Here is a 16,024-nt window from a genome sequence, read left to right on the forward strand (position 1 = left end):
AAGTTTATATTGGCGTATCTTCTATTTAATTTCCATTTTTAAGTGTTAAGGAACGACACTCGCGTGGACTGCCGACATTCGAATCCTAGCGCGCCTGTGGAGCGGTTATGAAAGATTCCTAGGTCGTATGAGAAATTCTACAGGTGGGTATGAGAAGAGGGGAGGTAGATGTTGTTTATGTTTTGTGAGAGTCCCTGGGAAAAGGCAGGAAAAGAGTCGAGAAACATTTTCCTCATGAAGTTTCGAGCACTATTTCAGTCGTCTTGTTGAGTCGTCAGAGAAGAAATGCCTTCCCGTGCGTGTGAATCATTAGTAGAGTGTGGAGTGTGAATTCTACGAGTCAGAATGTACTGCTTGCACTTTTTCAAGCGACCACACTAGTTAGTGCTACAGAAAGTTGTTCCTACCTTCTCGATGCGTAAGATGGCAAGTAATGCCCTTTTGACCTTAATTTTCCTTACGTGGCTCTTTTTTGCTTCATTTTTATTCGTCTTGTAGCTTTTCGCATCCCAAAACATGCTTAGGCTATTCAACGATTCTACAGATGATATAGGTTATATTTACCCTAGATCTGAGCACCAATATTGCTCTTGATTGTGTTTTTACTTGTTGTTTACACATCTAGAAATGCCTTTCTAAAAGTTAATAGATGTCATTAGTATATCTTAATACTTTCTTTAAAACAGCTCCATGTTGCATTCAATGATAATTTAATACAGCTAATTTGTTTGGCTTAGGAATGAAAACATTTTATAAATGATTGCCTGTTATCATTTCTCTTTCTTATCTTCTCTCAAAGTTGCCTTGCTTGATAAAACTTTGCTTCTATATGTTGACTTTTGTGTGTTTTTGTTTGTTTTTTTACCTAGGACCGTGATCTGCTATTGGCTGGTACATCATCAGTTACCGTCTGATATTCGCTTGCTGTGATGACATCTGCTGAGGACTACTTCTCTGTTACAAAACTGGATTGGGAAGCTTTGTTGATATGACTTTGATGACTGAAGCTAGCAAAGTATTCCTCAAATCTCAAAGTGCAACTCTTCTTTCTTCCTTCAAAGGCAATTTCAACAATAATAACAAGGTAAGACCAATTCAAGTTGCTCTTATATCTGTAGTGGAACAAACTCAACGACAATCTATTGCAATTCTATTTGGCAATCTATTTTCCTAAACGGTGGTGGAATGTTATACTGTATTTGATGTGACTGGAGTAAAACCTATGAGCCGCTGATACATATGGCTATACATATTTTTTTTTACCTTTGCTCTTTCTCTTAGTATTTATGTTAATTAATATAGGTTTTGCTTTTTTTTTCCAGATACTTCATCCCTTGTGCCAAGTCTACAGAGGGACCTTTGTTATGGAGTTCTAATCTTTCTTGTTGGTGAAGAACGATCCGTAAAGCAAATGATGCTAGCTCAGTGTATAGAGAGAATGAAATGAAGGGAGTAAGCAGCCTGATGTTCCATCTTATTTTCTTAGAGAAACATTGATGCCAGGTTGACAACGTGAGGCAGATTTAGCTTTCTCATTTTTTAGCTTGAATTAAGTACCAATAATTTTATTTAGTTCTCTGAATATTGCATTCTCTTCCATAAATATTTTTTGTTGTTTCTTGTATGATCAGGCTGAAATTTAAAAGAGACAGAAAATAAATGACACTGATTCTGCATATAAATTACAATCTGCAGACATGGGATGACCCAATATTGATTAGTGTGCTTTGTTCTCTTATCCATGAAGCTGTCATATTTTAAATAGTAACTTTAGTATTTTGTTAGTCCTTTGCTGGCTCATATTTTGCTTCCCAATCGAAGTCCATAATTTGATTATTCTTGAAGCAGGATATGGAATTTGTCTCAAGTAAGGGTATAAGCTAGTTTTTTTCTTTTTTATTTATTACTAATCTCTTGTAATCTGCTCTCAGTTCAATTTCAGGGTCCGTATTGAAGCAGATAGAAGAACACGTGAAAAGTGGAACTTAATCAGGTAGAGTGTTCTTTTGCACTTTTGTTTTCATCTATTTTATTTCTCATTTAAATCAACTAAAGAGAACTGTTTGTTTTTCAGGTTGTGCATCAAGTTTCAAAGATTTGTCCCCTATGACTATCTTTGAATTCACTTCTTTTTTTTTTTGAAAGAAATATCCTGATGGTGATGGACATGTACAGGATGCCATTGGAGGTGGGCAAGTGTGAAAAGGAAATAGCAGGTATGAAAATCTCTTTATTTGTATCTCATTTCTATCACACTAGTGATTTCATTTATCTTTAAAGTTGATTAATTAAGTTGAGTTAGCAAAAAGTTTACAATTTGGAATGCCTTTTAAAGCTTCATTTAAAAGTATACTCTAGTGATTATCTAAGCTTTGTTTCTTCATCTATTTCATTTATCTTTAAAGTTGATTAATTAAGTTGAGTTAGCAAAAAGTTTACAATTTGGAATGTCTTTTAAAGCTTGATTTAAAAGTATACTCTAGTGATCATCTAAGCCTTGTTTCTTCATCTCGTCTAAGAAATCTTCATATTTAGTAATAAGTTTTTTTACATTTTCAGATAACACAACAATTTGCCGTCCTTTCTTCTTAATTTTGCTGTCCACCATCCCCATGTCAAGAACGTACCTGTAAACATCAATTACTTATTTCATTCTGGGATGGAAATGTCGTGTCTCTTTGGAAAGTTTTGATGACTTGCATCTTACCGCTCAATAAACTCCATCGTGAGAGGTAGCTCAGGTGGGTACTCCAAATCAAACACGAAGCACATCTGTATCATTGCCACAAATGCGTCTTTGGGGTTTTCAGCCTCAATCAAAGCCACTTGGTCAGCACATACATAGTACTTCTGGGCAGCATAAATGTCATTGTCTGTAAAAGTCGAAAATTAGTTTCAAAAGGATTTTAAGTTTTTTGTCTATTTATAACTTAGAGTAGAATTACCTAGGGCTACTATGCAGGGGTCTTTTTTCTCCTCCAGTATGCCAAATGGAAATGATGATGGATCACTTGTTTTCTGTAAAATAAAATAGCCCTGTATGTATGTTGTTTTCTTATAAGCAATGTATTTTGAAAGTTAGTTATTTGCTGATTTTACTTCATGACTTACCTCAGCTGGTATGTAGAGTGAAGAAAAATTCTCCCTGAAGTGATTTGCAAGCATATTCAGCATTAAGAGAAACTTTCTTTCTGGATCAAGGATATCCGGTCTTTTCTTCAAAAGTAAACATTGTATTACATTCTCAACATTACAGTTAGAGGATGAAGTCAAAAAATATAGTGTGAAACGCAAATGTTCCTCAACAAATGATTTTATCTTCACACCCAATTCTCTTTTTGTTAGAGTGTTGTGGTGAAGCTCCAGGCCAACCATTTCAAACAGGAAAGGCCATTCTCTTTTTAGTTTCTCAAATGCTTTCTCATTTAACAGGTCGTCATCATCCTCACTACTTCTGCCAGCACCACCACCAAGAACTTCTGATGTTGCGAGAAGAATGTCTGTTCTCTGCAATTCGTAAGTTTCCCTCAAATTATTTACTATTTCTGGCCAGTTATCTACATCAGTCCCTAGATCTCTTAAATTCTTCAGATGTTCCTTAATGCCTTCCTGTACTTCTCTCGAATCTTTTGTCATTACTGGGTCATATGCATCTGGATCCACCCCTACTAAGTTCTTCCCCTTCATAACTTTTGATTTTTTCAGGCCTGTGTTGCTTGCTTTCATTAGATTTTCTATGCAGCTCTCAAATGCCCGAAAGAAGTTTGATCTATTACTCCCAATAGCAACACCTTTAATTATTGTTTTAACACAATTACCAAATTTTGTTTCAACCTTGGAAAAATGGGACACCTCAAATTAACATTTTTTAATAATACAATATAAAAGTAAACTGGTTAGATATGTGTCAATTTCTTACCTGAGATGTAACTGATTCATAAATCTTCCTTCCAGGATGTTTTTGTTGGCCTGGATACACTTCCTTGTGACTTTGATAAGCACTTACAAGCTTCTTAGCAATAGCAAGCTTTAACGCCTCTACATCTGCAGGATTAGCCTTCTCTTTCTTTTCTTTGGCATTATTTAATTTTGTCATGGTTTCTTTAGGCATTTGCCCCCAAGGCACCGTGAATGTAAATTCAGCAGGATCTGCTGTAACATTCTCAACACTTCGCAGTACTGCTGATGTTGTGTGAGTGACATTCTCAAAATGTGATGCCGTAGTTGTGCTCTTAAATGGGTTTGGATTGTTTGAAGCACCAGCCGAGGATGTAGATTGTGCATCTAACGATTCTGCGGAACCAAATGATTCTCCTGTTCCAAACAAAGTTGTGATTGATTGTTATTCTTAAATGTGCATGACACGTGAACAATTTAATGTTATGCCATGGACTACTTAACCTGATTCAATACTTAAAAGCTGACCTGAGGCACATTTAGCAAATGCTTCTAATAGCTGCTTTCTTTTAATCCAGGACAGTTTAACTGTCTGTGGCAGAACATCAGGTGTCACTTCAGCCAATTCTGAGAGCTTTGTCACTCCTATTTCATCTGAAATTAGATGCTTCACTATGGTGTGAACATCATCTTCGGTGGTCAAGATGCCTTTTATAAGATTGAAAATCTTGGTAGCTAACTAGAAAACAATAGATAACTTTTAGAAGCTGCTCCTACATAGACTTAAAACTAATAGCATGCCACACTTACACTCATTTTGCTGTCAAAGTTGAATGAATCTAATGAATGACGAATTACAATTCTGCAATCAGTGAATTTTGAATTTGCTGGGCTACTTTGGCCTTTCCGTTGGATTCGGTGATCAAGGTGTACCAACTGCACGGATTTGCTCGTCTCCATAATCATACAATTCTTTTTACAATGTCCTGAAATTTGTGAAAATGTGATTGCATTGAAAAAAATGACTGTACTTTCTGTGTTTACTGTGACCTTAACGTCAAATATTATTTATTTTTCTGTTTCAGAACCAGTTTGGGTATTCCCTCTGTCCTTTCGCTCCGTCGTACGTCGTCCGCCCCAGGTATTCACCAAGGCTACCAACCTCTTTTCACGGACGGTCGCAGCGTACCCAGAGTTCGTGTTTGCATCGTGGGTCGGCGTTGAAGTGCTGCCGGTGAGGCAATTTCAAAGTTATTCAATGAAATATCCTTCTAGTTGTAGTTTACTACGTTCTATATTTTTCTAATTTTTACTTAGGTTTTGTGGTTAGTCTTGTCGCGAGTGCAGATTTTCGAGGGAAACGGCCTACCTTCTTTCCTCATTGCAAGTAGTACATCCCATAACCTCGTCTCTATTGGAAGCTACAACATGTTGAGCTTTATTTGTGCATTTTCCTCTTTATTCCAGTAAAATGGGTATCTCAATTGAGACCTATCGTCAGCGAATCGGTCGCTTTCATCCCCGTGGAGGCTCCAAGTCTGCACTATCTTCTAATGGAGGTTACCGCTACACTGGCTTTGGACTAAAGCTTTTTCCAGTTGGAGTTATTGTGCTGCTACTACTTATTGCCGGCGTGGAGCCGAATCCAGGGCCAGATCAAGTATGCAAATACTGTCACAGCACTTTTTCAAACATTCAACAATTTTGTGAGCATGCCAAGATTCATCAGTCAAGCAAGAACTTCACCATTCTCTGTGGCTTTCCCAACTGTTCAGTGCGTCTAGCGAATGTACAGTCCTATCGAACGCATTGGAGCAAATCACATGTAGCCAGAGTTGTTCCAAAGAGTGTACCTGTTGTGACAAGCCTTTCATGCCCTGTGGCCACCTGTACAACCCGGATCACATCGAGAGAATTTTATTCAAAGCATATGGTACACGAACATCTGAAGAAGGGTCAAACATTTCAATGTATATTCGAAGGCTGTACAACTGTGTCATCCTATACCAAGCAGTTCAGAACTCACCTTTCTAGGTATCATTATGCTCGTGATATTGTAGATGTAGATGTTGCGGATGATGCCAATGATCATGATGACGAAACTGGTGATGGTGATGATAAGTATGAAAATGATGAAGAGAATAACATTCTACCTGATGAAGGTCCTTATTCATGTAATGCTGAAGAAGATATTGATCTTTATCCTGACGCTCTTATCAAAGAAGAACTGGCCAGATTTTATCTCAGGATGGAATCAGTGTTCATTTTAGCTTCTTCTACAGTGCAGTCTGTAGCTCAGGAAATTAAAGTACTCTCTGAGCTAAGCCATTATCGGCTTAAAAAAGGCTTATATAAGGAACTTCAGAAAACTAACTTGGAAGAGGATGTGATACGCTCAGTAGTGAGACAAGCTTTTAAAGAAGACACAGTTTTTAATGTTCATCACAAACACGAAGATGCGGAACAGCTTGGCACTCACTACTCACGGTTGAAGTTCTGGAAAAACAACTTTCCCTTTGTTGAACCACAAGAAATTAACCTCTTTCCATCTAGTACAGATAAGAGCCGCAAGGCTCATTATGTGTCTATTCGTCAATCTTTGAATATGCTATTGAAGGATCCAAAAGTTAAAGCAGCTGTGCTTAAATCATTTGACTACAAGTCTGAAAATTCTCACATCTTAAGTGATTATATGGATGGCTCTGCTTACCAGGACCACCGTAAACTGCATGAGGGTCCCTGTTTGCAGCTATTTCTGTTCCAAGACGCCTTTGACTTCAACGCCTTTGGTCCGTCTACAGGTGTTTACAAACCTGTTGGATTTTATTTTTCACTTGGTAATATTCCTGCAGTCTACAGGTCTAAAGTTGATCTCATACACTTGGTTTATATGATTTTGGAAAATGACTTCAAACCAACTCAAGAGGAAGAGATAAAAGATTTTGATAAAACAAAGGAGGCTCTGAAACCTTTACTTGATGAACTCAAGGACCTCAAACTCAACGGAATTGACATCGATGGCAAAAAAGTACCTGTTTGCCTTTTGTTTCTTCTTGGTGATTCACTTGGGCAAAATACTATTGGTGGTTACGTTAAAAACTTTTCTTCTGCAGAATTTTCATGTCGATTTTGCCCCATGTCAAAAACAGACTTTAAGTCAAAACCATATGAAACCAAACCATTGAGGACTGTGCAAGAATATGACAGCTATTCAATCATTGCAAAACGGAAGTGGAGGAAACTACGCAAGGATGGCCTAAAAGCTCAAAAGAAAGCTAAGGAAAGCGCTAAGCTAAGACTCCATAGAATTGCCAATCGATCCTCAGCCATTTCCAAGCGAAACCTGAAGGGATTGATGAACAAGACTGCCTTCAAACGAATGTGCAGTGTAAGCTACAAAGGTGTTAAGTACAGGCCCTCTGCTTTGAACTCTGCAGACATAAATTTCCATGTTGTTGGGGCCCAGCCACCCTGCATTGCCCACGACCTTCATGAAGGGATCGTGAGAGTTATTGTTGCTAAAATTTTAAAGTATTTGATCGAGACCAAAGGGTGGTTTGACTTGCCTTGTCTCAATAGTCGCATTGATAAATTTCAGTGTAAAGGATTAGATGCAAGAGATAAACCTGCAAAATTAAAATGTTATACAAAGTTAAGTGGGAATGCTTGCCAAAACTGGAATATGCTACGATTGCTTCCAATCATAATATCTGATCTCATACAGGACCCAAGTGATCCAATGTGGCAACTCTTCCTTCAACTGAAGCAAATCTGTGAGTATGTCAGTGCTCCACGGATAACTTTAACCCAAGTGGCTTATCTCCAATTTATCATTGAATCTTTCTTATCAAAAGTGAAGGAACTATTGCCCTCATGTCTTACTCCAAAGAGCCATTATTTATGCCACTATCCCGATTTAATTTTGATGTTTGGACCCCTTATAAGATTATTTACTCTAAGGTTTGAAAGCAAACATTCTTTTTTCAAGAATGTTGTGAGAGCTTGCAAAAATTACATCAACATAACTCATACTATGGCAAATAAGTACACATACAGATTTGCATATGACCATGGCTCATCAGACCTGCTGCCACTTGATCTGGTATACAATACTAATTTTTCTGTTGGTGTGAATCCAGACTTGCTTACTAACAGGGAAAAGGAAGTATTTCCTCAAGACTTTGATTGGGCTAATACTGAAGAATTAAGATCAGCTTCCATTCATGGAATTGATTACAACAAAGGATTTTATTTTGTTCTTGAAGCTGAGGGCACTAACCTTAGAGTGGGCTGTATTGAAAGGATATTTTTACAAAGATGTTCAGGCACAGTTCAGTTTTTGATTCAAGAAAAGATTGCAGAGAACAGTTTCAATGGCTACTATATTATCAACAAGAGCAGCATCGGATTAAAACTAACTACAATTTCAGAGCTGCCAGATTATTATGCTTTACCAGCCTATGGTGTGGGAGGATATGAGTATCTTTCTCTAAAACACACCACTATCACCATGGAGTAACAAGTTCTCAAACTTTATGCGCTGACATCAGTTCATGGTAAGTTTCAAAGAATCAGTAAAATCACCACATAAACTTTGTCCGCCTGTAACACATGTTCAATATTTTCAGATCAAGCTGTGTCAAAAGAAATTGCTGCATCAAGTTATGTTATTGTTCCTGTTCAACTCATTAAAAATGCACCAGAGATAAGGTGTGTTCATTTTAATTATTAGAAGCAACTAAATGACTATGACATCACCTGCTCACAAGCTATGTGAGACTCAAAGTTTTATTTTTATTTTAGAAATTTCACTGTGGTGAGTTAAAATGCTATCAATTCTGTTCATTCTGAGTATTCATTTAATTTTCTCTAACACAAACCTTGTATTTTTTCAGATTACGCTGCGCTCCATTCAATCATTACATGTCAAGTCAAGTTGCGTTTGATTCAAGAAAAGTTTGCAAAGAACAGTTTTAATGGCTACTACATTATCAACAAGAGCAGCATCGGATTAAAACTAACTACGATTTCAGAGCTGCCAGATTGTTATGCTTTACCAGCCTATGGTGTTGGCAGATATGATTATCTTTCTCTAAACCACACCATTATCACCATGGAGTACCAAGTTCTCAAACTTTATGCGCTGACATCAGTTCATGGTAAGTTTCAAAGAATCAGTAAAATCACCACATAAACTTTGTCCGCCTGTAACACATGTTCAATATTTTCAGATCAAGCTGTGTCAAAAGAAATTGCTGCATCAAGTTATTTTATTGTTCCTGTTCAACTCATTAAAAATGCACCAGAGATAAGGTGTGTTCATTTTAATTATTAGAAGCAACTAAATGACTATGACATCACCTGCTCACAAGCTATGTGAGACTCAAAGTTTTATTTTTATTTTAGAAATTTCACTGTGGTGAGTTAAAATGCTATCAATTCTGTTCATTCTGAGTATTCATTTAATTTTCTCTAACACAAACCTTGTATTTTTTCAGATTACGCTGCGCTCCATTCAATCATTACATGTCAAGTCAAGTTGCGTTTGATTCAAGAAAAGTTTGCAAAGAACAGTTTTAATGGCTACTACATTATCAACAAGAGCAGCATCGGATTAAAACTAACTACGATTTCAGAGCTGCCAGATTGTTATGCTTTACCAGCCTATGGTGTTGGCAGATATGATTATCTTTCTCTAAACCACACCATTATCACCATGGAGTACCAAGTTCTCAAACTTTATGCGCTGACATCAGTTCATGGTAAGTTTCAAAGAATCAGTAAAATCACCACATAAACTTTGTCCGCCTGTAACACATGTTCAATATTTTCAGATCAAGCTGTGTCAAAAGAAATTGCTGCATCAAGTTATTTTATTGTTCCTCTTCAACTCAGTAAAAATGCACCAGAGATAAGGTGTGTTCATTTTAATTATTAGAAGTAACTAAATGACTATGACATCACCTGCTCACAAGCTATGTGAGACTCAAAGTTTTATTTTTATTTTAGAAATTTCACTGTGGTGAGTTACAATCCTATCAATTCTATTCATTCTGAGTATTCATTTAATTTTATCTAACACAAACCTTGTATTTTTTCAGATTACGCTGCACTCCATTCAATCATTACATCTGAAGTTAAGTTTTGTTTCCTCTTTAATCATGCGAAGATGAAACACTGATATGTCTTATTTTGAGAAGCGACCTGGTGTCTGACATCACCCATTCGTAAGTATTATGATGAATTATCTGTGTTTATTTATTAACTAATACTGACTTTATTCTTTCCATGTGCATTTGATAAATTTTCACTTTTAGTTTTTTCCTTCAGGTTGCTATAGTCAAATTTGTTTCTAATTCCAAAAAGGTTAAGATTTTGAAGCCAAGATGAAATAATGATGACAAACTTGGCATACCATGCCTCTGGGAGCTTGAGGTAAGACAAACCAACTGTTGACCTGGCTTGTATTGTTTACTTTGATTTTATATTTCAGTCCCTTTCTTTTCCTTGGATTTCATGATAGGAGAAGAAGAGTTTTCATTCCAAAGCAATACTCACCACCTTTACTTGAAAGTTTTGATGGCAGCATGAGCACGTTTTAAAGAATTGACTGAGTTGTGGAGAAGTCTTTGCTTTGGTTCTTTTTGTATGCTAGTTGTCTTTCCTGCTTGCTCTATTCTGGATCAAACCAGCCAAGATGTTTCTAATTTCAAGTGGGCGATACAGTGAGAGGCAAGGCATATCTACCAATCTGGTCAATGCGAGGAAGAAAATGAGTTTTCTCATTAGAAATGTATTAATATTTTGAATTAGTGCCCTTCTAGTACGTTCAGGTGAGGTAAATAAACTGATGACCTAGCTTGTATTGTTTCCTTCTCACTCAGCCAGTAATTTGAAACACATTAAAATTAACATTTATCTGGTTTGCTTTGTTTAGGTGTCCGGGTTATTCTTTGGTACAACAATTAAGCAAGCTATCTTCTATGATGCTCTGTGGGTTACCGAGTAATTAAATCAGCTAAGGAGAAGACTGCCAAGTGACGACCAGCGACCTGACTACACCAATGCTCTGCTGGAAGGTGGACTTCCCAGGCAACAACTCAGGTAAGCTACTCTATAGGTAACTATTCTGATAATTTTGACAGTAACTCAACTCTAGCACAATTTAGACTCTTTTCCTGTTTTTTTCTCCTTTTCTTGTAAAGGCCAGTATTCTGCATTTTTAGTTCAAGAAACCACACTATTGCATTTCTGATTAAGCAATAATTTGCTACAGTAAATTCGTCTGTCTGGTGCCTGTCCTGGCAACACCTCTGCTCTAATGGGTGTCACTTAAGTTGTTTGAGGTTGGACCGATTAGTCAATATCTTCGGTAAGCTCACGTTACCTTTGTAATAATTTTGACAGTAACTTGACTGTGGCCTAATTTTGTTTTACTTTGATCTTCCAGGCATAAAATTAATTTTGTACTTTCGATGGCCAATATTCTGCATTTTTCTTACAAGAATTTCATTATTGACATGCATCATCATGATCTGCATTGGATAACATTAGCTGTCATTGTAAGTTAAGTTGGAATAGAAATGATTTGTAGGTTTTATTTTTTTTTCTACTCTAATCTGGTTTTGCTCTCTTTAGGTGGCAAGTTCTGTTGTGGTTCCACAAGTAGTTAGACGGCTTTCTGAAAGGCTGTTGGGTGCCTTTCGTGGCAACACCTTTGCTCTACTGGGTGTCACTTTGGCTGTTGAGGGTTGGACCGATTCGTCAATTTCTTTGGTAAGCTAACATGACCTTGGTAAAAATTTTGAAAATAACTTGACTGTGGCCTAATTTTGTTATACTTTAATCTTCCAGGCATATAATTAATTTTGTACTTTCAATCGCCAATATTCTGCATTTTTCATACAAGAATTTAAATATTGACATGCATCATCATGATCTGCATTGGAAGCTGCGTTGGATAACATTAGCTGTCTATGTAAGTTAAGTTGGAATAGAAATGATTTGTAGGTTTTATTTTTTTTCTACTCTAATCTGGTTTTGCTCTCTTTAGGTGGCAAGTTCTGTTGTGGTTCCACAAGTAGTTAGACGGCTTTCTGAAAGGCTGTCGGGTGCCTTTCCTGGCATCATCTCTGCTCTACTGGGTGTCACTTTGGCTGTTGAGGGTTGGACCGATTCGTCAATTTCTTTGGTAAGCTAACATGACTTTGGTAAAAATTTTGAAAATAACTTGACTGTGGCCTAATTTTGTTTTACTTTTATCTTCCAGGCATTTTTATGTTGTACCTTTGATAGTCCATTTTAATGCATTTCCTTGGAGTCATCTTTATGTTGTACTTATGGTGGCCACTATTAAGTACAAGATATTAAATTGTGGCATTGTGGTTCAATGCAGGATTTAACCAGTTTTCTATTAGGCAGCCAAGTGGCTATCCTGACAAATAACTCCTCTGCTCTACTGGTTGTTGCTTTAGCTATTGGAGAGTGGGCTTGCATAAACATGCATCATGACCTGTATCAGAAGCTGCATTGGATTATGGCAGCTTTCATGTTAAGTTAATTTTGAATAGAAATGATTTGTTGGTTTTGTCTTTCGACTTTATTGGCTTTCTCTTTAGGTGTCATGTTCAAAGTGTAATTAAAGTGGTCCTTATGATGATGCACTCCTTTCATGTTATTGATATGGATTGTGTGGGTGCTGTATTCTGGCAGAAAAACTGTATTGGTAAGTTGACATTATTCTATGGGTCTTAGAGTCACTCTTTCCTTTACTATTTTTTTTAATTATTTTTTTTTTACAGTTCTTTGATTTGAGTGTAGCTTAAGGCCATTATGTGAAATGGGAGAGAGAGAAAAGAGAACTAGCTAAGGAGTCCTGCAGGAATACAGGCACAGGCATCCTAGTCTCACACGCACACTGAGAGGCAAGAGAAATAGAGAGCCTTCCATGAAACAAACCAAACAAAAATACCAAGTCAAAGCATTGAGCCATCATATGAAGAGCTATCCAGGTACGTTTTCTTCATTATCTCATTCTACATACTTAACTAGTCAAATTTGGTGCTACAACAAAGCTTTCTATTTTATTTTTTTAATGTTTTCAGAATTTAATGAATTTCCTTTGGTGTTTTTGCAGAAAGGTTGTTGTGCAGATATTAACAAGATGCAAGCAAGCATTAAGCTATTGATGGCAGTGGCTGCAAAGTTTTTGAATTAATGAAGTTAAGCTGAACCCCAAATAAATAAATAAATTCAGTGAGGCGATTAAGAGTTAAATATTGATAAGTTTAAACTGTGGCCTCTTGGAGGTAAGTTTAAAACCAGCGACCTTGGGCTTGAAATATTTTAAGAGCACTCTAAAGTACCTTCTACTTTTGCCCCCAGACTATTGGAATTAACTGGAGCCGGGACTGTTCTGTTCTTAGACACTTTTACTGCAGCCGAGTGTTCATTGTTGTTTCCAACCAAGCCTTTCTGGAAAATGGTAATTATAGTAAAAACATTGTATGCACCAAGGGAAAGAAGAGTAAAATATCTAATATTTATTATTTATTTTTTAGGTACAAGTAAACTGGAACAAACTGAAGAGACTTTCTTTGAAGACCATCTGGAAGACAGGGAAGCTGGCAGGCTGGCAGGCTGGCAGACAAGCAGGCAGGCAGGCAGTGCAAGAGATACACAAGCAACCAGTGTCAAACATGCAACAAAGAAAACAAAAGCATTCAAATCAATTCATGGTGCAAATATAAGCTGATAAGCTCCTGAAATTCTGATTGATAATGGTTTTCTTTAGTGCTTTGGAAGATTTCCCATGGCAGCAGAAGTTTCGCTCCCATCCCAACACATCCATCATGTCAACGGCATTGGAACATTCCCACATTTTGACAGAGGTACTGCGGTGGAATAGGTCAGGCTGGGGACACTGCAAATAGGTGAAGTAGGAATACTCTAAATATTAACTTGCATGTCTTGCATGAGCAGTACATTTCAAATCATATTTTAATGCATGTATTTTTGTCGGGCAATTGGGTCTATACGATTAGTCTCTCAATGCATGGACATTTTCCGTCCTGTATCGCATCCCAGTACGGAGTCCAGTACAAAGAATGTCCGCTCTCCAGACCCTACGTAGGATCTCAGGGAAATCACGGAAACTTTCCGTACACAGACAGTCAATACTGTTTCCGTATGGTGTACAGAGGTGGGTACAGAATTTCTGTACCTTCACCGTACACTGGTACGGAAAAGTACAGACCTTCCGGGTAATTAGATGACCTGACATTTTCCGTTGTCTTTTCCGTGGTTTTTTCTGACAGTGCAGTTGTTCTCAACCAAAACGAGAACATTTTCTCGACATGAAGGGTAGGTTAGGCGACAAAACATTCAAGCACAGAACGACTCGAGAACAGAAAATGCGCCTTTCAAGCGAGGTTTCAAGTGCATGAGGGACTCGGATGAAGTTAGATGATCTCAGGTCGAGAACATTCACTGAGAACTATGGGTTTACGGAGAACATCGTGAGATCGAATGCCAAGGCCACTTTTGAGAGCATTTTGCTCTCGTATCGAGGTACAAAATACACTCGTTGTCGCTGAGAGCAAAATGCTCTCGTACCGAGTAAAATGCTCTCGCGCCGAGAACTAATTTTTGTGGGTGTGGGAGAAACAACTAAAAGTTTACGTAAACCTCCATATCACAGAAACTAAAAGGAGTTGGAGCCCTAGTCTTAGGGTATGAGTTTATGAAATAGAAAGGAACTTTTAGCCCTTAATTAAGACATGTGACAAAAGTATTTTCAAAATGTCATATAGCCACTCTTTTCACCTTACAATAACCTTAATTACATTGCATTTTCGGCCTGAAGTCGGCCTTGATGGCATAATCACATTAGAACCCCACGGTAGACCCTCTGACTATAAGTGCGCGACAAAGTTATACCCGGAGCTTGGGCAAAAGGCATGTTAACTTCTCTCCCCCCGAAAAAAAAGAGACCGAAATGACGGTTCCTACCAGACTTTACAGATTGGAGACAGCATGCAATGTTTCGGCCTTTCAACAAAAACAAATGATCTGACGTTCTTCTTCTGGCTGTGAATCTTAAGTTTTCCCGTGGAGTTGAATCGAATCAGGGAAGATTCGATTCACCACAGTAAGATTTACAGAGTTCAATCCCAAATCATTCGAAATCTCGAATCTTTGGTGGTTTGTCTTCGAGCAAAGGCGGACAGCTAAGGTAAAAGACCACGAATGGCAGGAAATTTCCAATCAGCATCCGATCGTGCACTTCGATTCGAATTCCACTGAAAAACCAAACGTGGTCTAGACCACACCACTGGTGTGGTGTAGACCACGTTTGGTTTTTCAGTGTCGATACGGCAACTTTTCCTGATTCAACTAAAATTCAATTGCAGATTCAATTCAGATTTGATTCGAAAATTCTTGATTTGCATTCCCTTTTTCCTACACCTCATCCCCCCCATACCACCAAAAGAAATAAAAAAAACCGCGAAAGTCTGTTATTATTTTATGCTTTGATTCTCCGCACACAAAAGCCTCTCGTCAACGTTGCATTTAAGTATAGGTGATTTTCGTCGCGTTACATTACGCTGGGTCGAACCCAGAGATGTCTCGCCACGAAATGGTGAAACATTAGTAGTATAGATAGTCCCAAATCGCGGGTAAGGCCTGAATAGTCCACTATCGCGGGTAGTCTAGAATCGCGGGTGTAACCTAACTCAACCTAAGCGGGGCTGTCTTAAGCGGGTGTAACCTAAGTGAACCTAAGCGGGTCTAACCTAAGGCCGTTGTGGGACGGAATCGCGGGTGGCCCCCTCCCTGAGCCCGCCCCTGGCGCTGCGCGCACGCGCGGCCGCGGCGGCGCGCTCCCTGGCCGCGGCGAAGCCGCGAGCGAGGCGGCGCGGCGGCGCGGTGCGCTCCTGGCCGCGAAGCCGCGAGCGAGGCGGCGCGGTGCGCACCTGGCCGCGTCTGGGTAATTCTTTCCCAAGTCACCCGAGGTCCCGAAATCGATGTCTCCGATTTCGACGAAACTTTGTGGGGGGGGTTTCCCCATGTAGCAAAGAGCCCAGAAAAATTTTCAACTTTTTTTGGGCGGCCCCAAAAAAAATTT

At 38.3% G+C, this 16,024-nt stretch overlaps 1 protein-coding gene and 1 long non-coding RNA gene across 2 annotated transcripts; one reads left to right on the plus strand and one right to left on the minus strand.

Moving 5' to 3' along the window:
• Positions 1–2,479: 2,479 nt before the first annotated feature.
• On the minus strand, positions 2,480–4,857 carry LOC117643359. Its single transcript, XM_034382202.1, has 7 exons — positions 4,708–4,857; positions 4,426–4,636; positions 3,920–4,314; positions 3,112–3,834; positions 2,946–3,018; positions 2,708–2,873; positions 2,480–2,627 (listed from the first exon to the last, which is right to left on the minus strand). Exons 1-7 carry the CDS (start codon positions 4,855–4,857, stop codon positions 2,480–2,482), a joined length of 1,866 nt encoding a protein of 621 aa, XP_034238093.1.
• A 7,371-nt stretch (positions 4,858–12,228) lies between these two features.
• LOC117643642 lies at positions 12,229–13,159 on the plus strand. Its single transcript, XR_004587638.1, has 3 exons — positions 12,229–12,622; positions 12,699–12,908; positions 13,034–13,159. It is a non-coding gene; the product is annotated as an uncharacterized LOC117643642 (long non-coding RNA).
• The last annotated feature ends 2,865 nt before the right edge of the window (positions 13,160–16,024 follow it).

The sequence above is a fragment of the Thrips palmi genome, unplaced genomic scaffold (assembly GCF_012932325.1).
Source record: "Thrips palmi isolate BJ-2018 unplaced genomic scaffold, TpBJ-2018v1 HiC_scaffold_17, whole genome shotgun sequence".
Lineage (NCBI taxonomy): Eukaryota > Metazoa > Arthropoda > Insecta > Thysanoptera > Thripidae > Thrips > Thrips palmi.